At 46.7% G+C, this 8,490-nt stretch overlaps 1 protein-coding gene across 1 annotated transcript; it reads right to left on the bottom strand.

Annotated features, from left to right (window-relative positions):
* Positions 1 to 1,230: 1,230 nt before the first annotated feature.
* TIMMDC1 (translocase of inner mitochondrial membrane domain containing 1) lies at positions 1,231 to 7,512 on the bottom strand (the record flags this gene model as incomplete). Its single annotated transcript, XM_009323954.1, has 6 exons — positions 1,231 to 2,217; positions 2,791 to 2,901; positions 4,318 to 4,396; positions 5,298 to 5,365; positions 7,232 to 7,320; positions 7,432 to 7,512. Coding segments are annotated over 6 exons (528 nt in total), but the record flags the coding sequence as incomplete, so codon positions are not given.
* Between the last annotated feature and the right edge of the window lie 978 nt (positions 7,513 to 8,490).

Consider the following 8,490-nt stretch of genomic DNA (forward strand, 5'->3'; position numbering starts at 1 on the left):
ATGGAGCAAAAAATGGCTGCTAAGCTTGAGTGTAGATGGAAGTCTCTCCTCCCCCTTGCCAATGTGCAGCATAAGGACATCTAGCAGCCCGCCCTTCCTTACACGGAGAGAAAATCCACACAACTGCTACACCTTGGCTCTGCCTATGCTCCCATGGAAGAATATCCCTGCATCAATGGTCAGACACAAGAAAATTAGTATTCTTTAGACATCACATCAAATACCACTAAATAGGAATAGAGAAAGACTGAGCAACGGCAGAGCTAAACGTCATCAGAACTGCTGTACAGATAAGAGTATGGGATATTGGGTGGGGATGTAACAGCAAAAAAAGAAGGGGGGGGGAAAAAACCCAACGCTGCCGTGTAACCACAATGGCAAAAAATGTGACTCAGAAAGGCCTGCTATTTTGTTTTTTTGAGGGGGCAGAGGACAGTAGCACTACTGTCACCAATGCATGCAGAGCTTTAAAACAGGAAGGGGGAGAGAGACATATCCCTACCTCCGCTTATGCAGATCCTTCACTTACACATAGAAAAGGAAAATCAAAGCTGCTTGATGACAACCCCAAACCACTCGTATTTCTTCAATGGAAAAATGAACTACACTGAGGTGTTTAAAAAATAAAATGCTCATTTCAGAAATCAGAAAACACACCACCTTCTTGGAAGCAAGCTGTGCCAAAAATCTGCCTTGGGTGGGTGGAATGTGCTCTGTGGAATTGACTGTTCATATTTCAATCAACAGTAATCAGCTGTAACGGTGAAAAGCATTCAACCAGAACAGACTGACTACTTTTTTCTTGTGGGAAGGAGACCTGAACCCCCTGCCTGGATGTAATTCTCTTTAATAGGAGGAAAAAACTCTAACAAAGAAAGGGGACCAGAATGCTGACCTTCTGCTTTGCGGGAAATGGTGATGGGCCACCTGGCCCTTCCGGGTACAGACCATTATTACATTAACTTCAGCCCTACCCATAGGTAACAGCTATGACTTAACAGTTGATCTCTGGTACAAAATAATAAACAGACCTGGCACTCTCCTGGCTCTTGTCTTTGTAACTGCCCATATAGAGGAATGTCTGACACCGCCACCAGACTTTATTGCTCGCTGGTGGGATCTTAGATAGAGCTCTTCTCATGGGATATCACTCAAGTATGTTTCTCTAATGCAAATACTGTACTAACATAAAGTACATACTGTACCAACATAAAGAGCTTACGGCCACAATCACCACTGCTAGACAGCTTTATTGAGTGTCTTGAACCACATTTCCCCCAAAGGTAATCCTCTAATTTCCAATCTTCAAATGAAATTAGAGGCCTTTTTATTGTTGTTAAAACTGTCCACAGCGCCAATTCTTCCACCATCACCACCAGAAACAAGTCATCCTTTCTGTGGCCCCCTCAGCCACGCTTCTATTGAGGAACCCAAACTATGTCTTTTTCGGGGTATTTCTGTATCATTCCCAGCTCCTCCACCCTTTCGTAACATCGATTGCAAAATACCTCAAGTGCTGCAGGAGCCAAGTGTGTTTTTCTGCAAAAAGCCCAAAGAAACCACGGTCAGCAAAACAGCATTGGGCCCAGCCCAGCCAAGCCAAGCTGTGGGAGGGGGATGGCGAGAGGAGAAGAACCACTCACTCTGGTGCTGCCTGTATTGCACTTCGACAGCAAGTTCTTCAGGCGCTGCCTGAAGAGCAGCTTTCCCCAGAGCATAATTAGCTTTTGGAATCAGGGTACCTTTAGCATCCAAACTATTCATAGGCTCCTTTACCTTGAATATTTCTACATCGTTGGTGGTTTGGACATTTTTCAGCAGTGAAATGGGTTCTAGACGAGGCTCTGGGGCTGCCCTCACCCTCTGCCAAACCTAGATGACACTTCCTAGTCCGCAGAGTCTGCATTTCCACCTTCTCAGGTGGAACAGGTTTGGCCCTTCCAAGCTCTTGTGCAGTGATATGCATCCATGAACAATGTTTTCAGCAAAATGCTTTTTCACCAGCGCACAGGATATAACTGCGTTCACAGAAGACTTCCGTGACCCCTTGACTGAAGACTTTTACGAGCAGAATCAAAATACTTTGTAGCTGCTTACAACAGAGGTCTGGCGAAGACTCAGTAGCTCCGAGACTCTCTTGCTGTCTCCGTCTCCGGTCCTCCCTCGGCGTTGCTTTCCGTTTGGCCTAAGACTTCGGTCACACTGAGCCTGGACTGCCTAACGAGGGAAGAGAGAGTGCAAAGTAATTTTATGCCTGTATCCTCCTGACAAAGGCATCACTGCAGAATCCCAACTCTTGAAAAGTTTCTTCTGGAACTGGCACTATTTGTGAGCTTTAGTAAGTCACGCAACCAGTGTCATAGCCTTTTCTCCCCAACGCTTCCAGCTATCCTTCTTCTTTCCTCTCTTTGACAGGGATGAAAAGAAGGCAGCAATGAAGGAAAAGCCAGAGTTCTGGCCTCTCTCAGTTTTGGTAAAGAAATACTAATGTGCTTGTCCTGCTTGTCTTCTCGGCCACCACAAAAGTGAAAAACTGATGCAGAGCTACTGGGCCAGGGCAGGGCATGAATTTTGAACAAAATACCTTGTTACAAAATAAGCAGCAACATCTAAGGCTGGGAAGACTAAATCAGCAGTTCTCAGACTGGTACGTGAAACACACCAAAAACGAAGAGCAGAAGAACCAAGGTTTAGAAAACCTAGTGTGTCATGGTTTCTTTAAATGACTGAACCACACAGACCTAGACACACTTCTAGCCAAAGACTCGAACAGGCAGAGCTGCTCCTTACCACTCTGCTAACTTCTGTTCATACAGCTCCCCGCGCTCACGATTTCTCTTCTCCTGCAAGGTCTCACCAGCAAGCTTCTGCATTATCATTAAGAGGCCTCCTGCAGGGATTCTAGAGAAGGAAGCAGAAAAGTCACAAGTCACCCAGGGGACACACAACAGTAATAACTTTCCGGCATCGGCAAAAGGAGCATGTGGGGGCCAGCCACTAGATCAGTGGAGTGTAATGTTCCCCAATACTCATATCACACTGCAGACTAAGGTACTCCTAGTGTCAGCCACCAAACACAGCCTGTCTTCAGCTGTGACTCACTGTAGCCCCTTCGATAACATATTTTGAATTTACTCACTGACAGGCACATGCAGGGCAAAGGGGTGGAAGGATTTAAGGTGCCCAAACAACCCCTGTAGATCACCTAACCCATAACTTAGACAGTCACACCCCTGCTTAGCTTCTGTCCAGCTCTGGAGGTACTTGTGTCTTCATTGGTAAAGCTCCCTAGCCTGCTTCCAGGCATGCCCGCAGCTGACACCATCCTGACGGTGTGAAGAGCACATCCTCTTGTCCAGGCAGGACCCCCAAATTCACTTGTGAGGATATTTACAAGTCAGTACTTTGAGAAGAAATTCCAGTTCTGCTTGAAAAGTCAGACCTCTCTTGAGTTGAGGTCATTGTCCTGATGGACAGAGCCCCGGAGAGAGAACCATGGGTTCCTCCATGCCCCAGGGAGCTTTTGGAGATACACGACTGCAAGTCATACACGAAGAGATGTGCCTGCCAGCCTTGGGTTGTGCAGCCCAAGCACGCAGCTTCTTCCTCACCATTTCCTAATGGCTGCTGCTCCACATTTTAGCTTTGATGGAGCTTATTTTGTAAAAAAATCGTTTTTACACAAGATTCCTAACCTAGGGGCTGGCAGTTCCCAGGGTGCCCCCTTCTTCAAAAGGTGCCATCGTGACATCCCACACCCCTTGTGCGCTGTCTGGATTCTGAGCTGCTACAGGAGCAGTTGCTGATGAAGCTGAGAAGGGAGCCCAGAAGCTGCCGTCTTTCTTACACTCCCGCCTTTACCCACAGACAACACAGTTTCTTAAAACAGATGTCCAGCGGTTCTGTGCACAACCACTGGGCTCATCGGTGACCACACCAAGGAAGGGGGACAGGAGACATGTCTATAACCCATCCTCATAATTTCCTATTTTAACAGTAGTTAGCGTCTCCTCTAATGAGCCAATAGCAGCAAGTAAGATGCTCTATTGAGAGCACTGAGTTCTTATCACTGAGGAAGCAGCAAAACACACATCAAGAAAAAAAGAAAAAAAAAAAAAAACAGTTTAAAGGTTGGGAGAAAAGTCATCATCATGAGGTCCCAAGAGAGATACAGAAAATCCCTCAAGGCAAGAGAGGAAGGGAAGCTTCTGTAGCCCCACCTATGATTCAAGGCATGGTGTGCGAGGCCACCGTCTAACAAACACCCTTAAAGAGTGGCTGTGTCTCGATCACTCACTGGCAGCAGTCGCAACTCACCCAAACGCTGTTCCGAACACGAAGCCGCCTGCCAGTCCCTGCAGGCCCAAGTGCATTCTGAAAAGGGCTCCTGTGAAGGCTAAAAAAACCACAAACCCACTGAAACCACAAACAGCCCCCCACCAGCCATCACATACAGACGGAGGGAGCTGCTTTTGCTGCATTTCTCCTCTCCGTGAGCTGACATCTACTTTTAACAGAGCAGAAACCAGGCGCTGTGGCCAGCGGGAGGGACCCTCACCATACAGTCACCATGGTCTCTGCACTAAAACGTTGCACAAAGCTCCTTCTGCTTCAGAAAAACTCCCCAAGAAATGCTAAGAAGTAGAAGTATCTAAGAAAGTAAAACCGAGCTCTCTTCAGGCTGGAGCATGATCCCTCCCCCCCCCCCCCTTTTTTTTTTTTTTTTTGACAAGCACAAATAATAGTTGCTGCCATGTAAGGCAGAAAAGATCAGTAAAACACGTATCCAACTGCAAGGGCAATAAAGCCTGTAAAACTGAACAAGCAGATCACTTACCCAGAGCCCTGTTGCCAAAAGCGGACATGCAAAACTTAGCATGAAAAGGGTAGTTTATAAACAGCGCACTGAACTGTTATAAAGAGCGGAAATAAGAAATGCTTTCTCTGCTAAATAGGTGGTTATGAGAGCAGGTTATGCACCAAGTGTTGCCTTTACCCTACACAAGCATTTTTCACCCAAAAAACTCCAGCAAGTATTTTGAAGATGAACTGATAACCGCAAAACTCCCCAATGGTTTCAGAAGTGCATCGATATCTCTCCGTTACAAATAAAGGCACGCAGCAGTTAAATAACAGAGCAAAGTCACAACGGCAGTCGGCAGAACAGGAAACAAAACCCAGGAGCACAGAAGCTAGAGACCTGCTCAAATCCAAGAGATACGGATTTCTGCGTATGCCTTTCCGTTTATGGCCCTTGCTCATAAAGAGAAAAGTACACAAGGTTATAGCAGTCTTACCTCCTGCCGAAGCAAAATTACTGATGGTGGTTTTGTTGCGGTACACAGCCAGACCAGTGCTCACCGTGCTGCAAAGATAAGGCACAGAAGAAGTCAGCAGTTGCACATGGAAAAAGACAGGTAGCAAAACGTAGCCTGAAATAAAGCTGGATTTCATTAAGCCAGCCCTCAGGCTGCCTCTAACTGCCTTGCTGCCCATCTGTCCGGAGCGCACACGCGCCAGCCACAAGCGCCTTGGTTTCTTGTGACTTTACTGCAGGCAGCTGCACAGCCAGAGGCCAGGGAATACCAGGATTCCCAGCCTGGATCTGGGATATTCTTTCTTTTTCTTTTTAATCGAAGATTTTTTTCCCCATCGTATATTCAAGGATAAAAGGAACTGAGCAATGAAAAGGTCCTCTCGGTCGGTCAGTCTTGACGTAGCACCTTTACCCCCAGAAGCTGAATCCGTGTGTCAGTAAGATCTTGCCTGACGTAGACAGTCCCACCCCTAGAGCTAAGTCACACTCATGATGTCAGCAGGGTCACCTACTCTTGCAGCATGAGATTCCCTGCCAGGGCAGGTACACCATCTCCTCAAAAAACATCAGTTAAGCCCCTCTGTTCTCAGCTCAGCAGCCACACCCTCCCCAGCCCTTTAGCGAGCCTCCTGCGTGTCATCTACAAGCCAACAGCCATCTTCCTCTCCTTCCCAACGCTGCAACGTCACCCTAGCCCTTGTGCAAGGTAAAACTACACAATTTGGTTTTAAACTGCGAAACTCAAAATTCGCACAACCGCAGGATGAAATCTTCAACTTGGACTTTACAGAAACAATTAATGCTGAGCGGCAAATATCTTCTGTCAAAGCCTTTTACAAAGGGGTGGTGAAAAAGGGCGATGATCTGACTGCAGGGGAGACATCTGGTGGAAGACGACGAGGTTACACGTCAAGCCCAGGAAAATCTAAAGAAATCAAACGCTCCAGGAGAGAAAGCGAACGGTACGCTGACTAAACCTAAGAAGAGACACTAAACCAAAAGGAGCCAAAGAAACCAAGAGAGATCGAGGAAGAAATTCAGAAAGGACCAGAAAAACTGGGGAGACGGAAATATAAAATAATGCTAGTCAATACTGCTGGGATCTTAAAAGCAGAAGGGGAATTTAAACAGAATGCACCTGCAGATATAGTCAAGGCAGCTTTAGGACTACACATAAATTCACCATTTTGAACGTCAGGGAAGGAGATATTCCTAGTTTAAAAGGGCATTATTCGGAAAAAAAAATTGATGCTATATTGTCAGAAATACACTGACGCATCTGGGGGAGAAAATCAGGGAAGTGGAACTCTGCGTTGGTTGTGGGTGTAGGAAAAAATTGAAGGCCTAAAGAGGTACATACAACTGGTAGGTCTGACGTTCAGCAACTGCGTAATAACAAGACAATCATCCGCAAGCATTTGAGGACAAGAACACATAATTGTGAGTAATGCTGGTGTATACAAACTAGGAGTAATGAGACATAACCAAAAGGAGAAAAATTAGCGTGGGATGGAAAGCTCTTCCAGAAACAGCCAACACACTCGTAACGCTCTCCCAGAGAAAAACACAAAAAAAGAGATGAAGCAAAAGCAGAAAGAAGCCGTCAGGTGCAGGGAAGAACAGTATTCAAGTCAATAACAGCATGGATTAGATGTAAGGAACAGGACTTCTCCAGTTTTAGTTTTTGTGTTGGTTCATGAGAAGATCTGAACTCTGGGATAACTATAAAAGGTTAAACCCTCTTCATGTTCACGCCTTATCGGTCAGACTCGCTGTTAACACAACACTTTGAGCCTCAATCAACCACCAGCAGTCTCTCAAGGAGCGGCAAGCACTGCCGACACGAAGGGCTCCTGGCCACTAGTGCTTAAGCATAAGCCAGCTCTTCTCCCACTACCATCGGGAAACGCTTACTTGAATATTGTCACAAAAGCAGCTACTCTCCAGCACCAGCGCCAGCCGTAGCGGATGAAACTCCTGAGACCAGCACGATGCGCAGATTGCTAGGGGGAGAGAGAAGACAGGTTACAGATCACAGCCCTGCCCCTCCTCGCCGGCACCACCAGCCCGCTGCGATCTGGGGTATTCGCGACGGGCCGTGGGACTGGTGTCACCTGGGAAGGATACCCTGACCCTTGGGGATCAAGTCGGTCATCTTCAGAGGAAAAGCCGCTCGCGTTTACCCCAGCCACCAACAGGAAAACCAAGAATTAATTCCAGTTTGTAACGTCAACAGGTCTTTCTAATCCTGGTGCTGAAACACATCTGGGGGGCCAGGGAGAGCTTTCTGAGGACAGTACTGGAGAGTAGCAGAGGAGAAGAAAGGGGGGACAACCAGAAACTAGTTCTTCGTTATTACGAGTTCATAAGTATTAATAACCATTAATAGATAATAACCATAATAAGTAAATAATAACCACCTACTTTGAACGTTAAGAGACCATCAAGCTCTGCAGTTTAGCACTGGCGCTTGAGAGTTTGGTAATAAGCGGCTTTTAAAAAGATGTGATAAACAGAAGGTTCATAAAAATTAAAAATATTCCAGTTAATACCACGAAAGAAAATAAATTCTCTCTCCCAGTGCCTCTGGTGTAAGTGCTTAGCCCGGGTGCAGATACAGAAGAAGTCGGCAGAAGGACAGAGCGAAGCCAGGCACCGATCGATACTGGGCAGGTGGCTACGTCGGGGCCAAATCTAAATAGTGAATGCTGTAAAACCAGGCAGATTTTTTAAAGGGTTTTTTTTTTTCCCATTGATCCAGGTAACCAACACTTCAATCAAAGAACAAACTCCCAATACATCTATAAAATGTCACAAATGTTCTTTGTTGTGATAAGCTGAAAGAATTTTAAACGGTCTTAAAATAACTCACAGGAGTAAGGGGACACCACCGGTCTGACACTGTGGAGCGAAGTCTCTCGCCAACATACTAAAATTTAAAAGCCGAAAGACTTTTCGAGACATACTGACTAAGGAGGCATTTAAGGCCCACTCAGAGTTCCCCGTTAGGCACCTCGCTGAAACAAGGTCATTCGGTCTCCCGGGGACTCTTGTGCCACCACGAACCGCAGGCTCCAACGGCAGCTTCTTCCGCAACCGGAGCCCTTCCAAGGTGCCTCGCCCCGCATGCCGGCGGAGGCTCTGGGGAGGCTTCCCCAGGAGGCCCGGGGACG

Source organism: Pygoscelis adeliae, unplaced genomic scaffold, assembly GCF_000699105.1.
Source record: "Pygoscelis adeliae isolate BGI_AS28 unplaced genomic scaffold, ASM69910v1 Scaffold124, whole genome shotgun sequence".
NCBI classification, from domain to species: Eukaryota; Metazoa; Chordata; class Aves; order Sphenisciformes; family Spheniscidae; genus Pygoscelis; species Pygoscelis adeliae.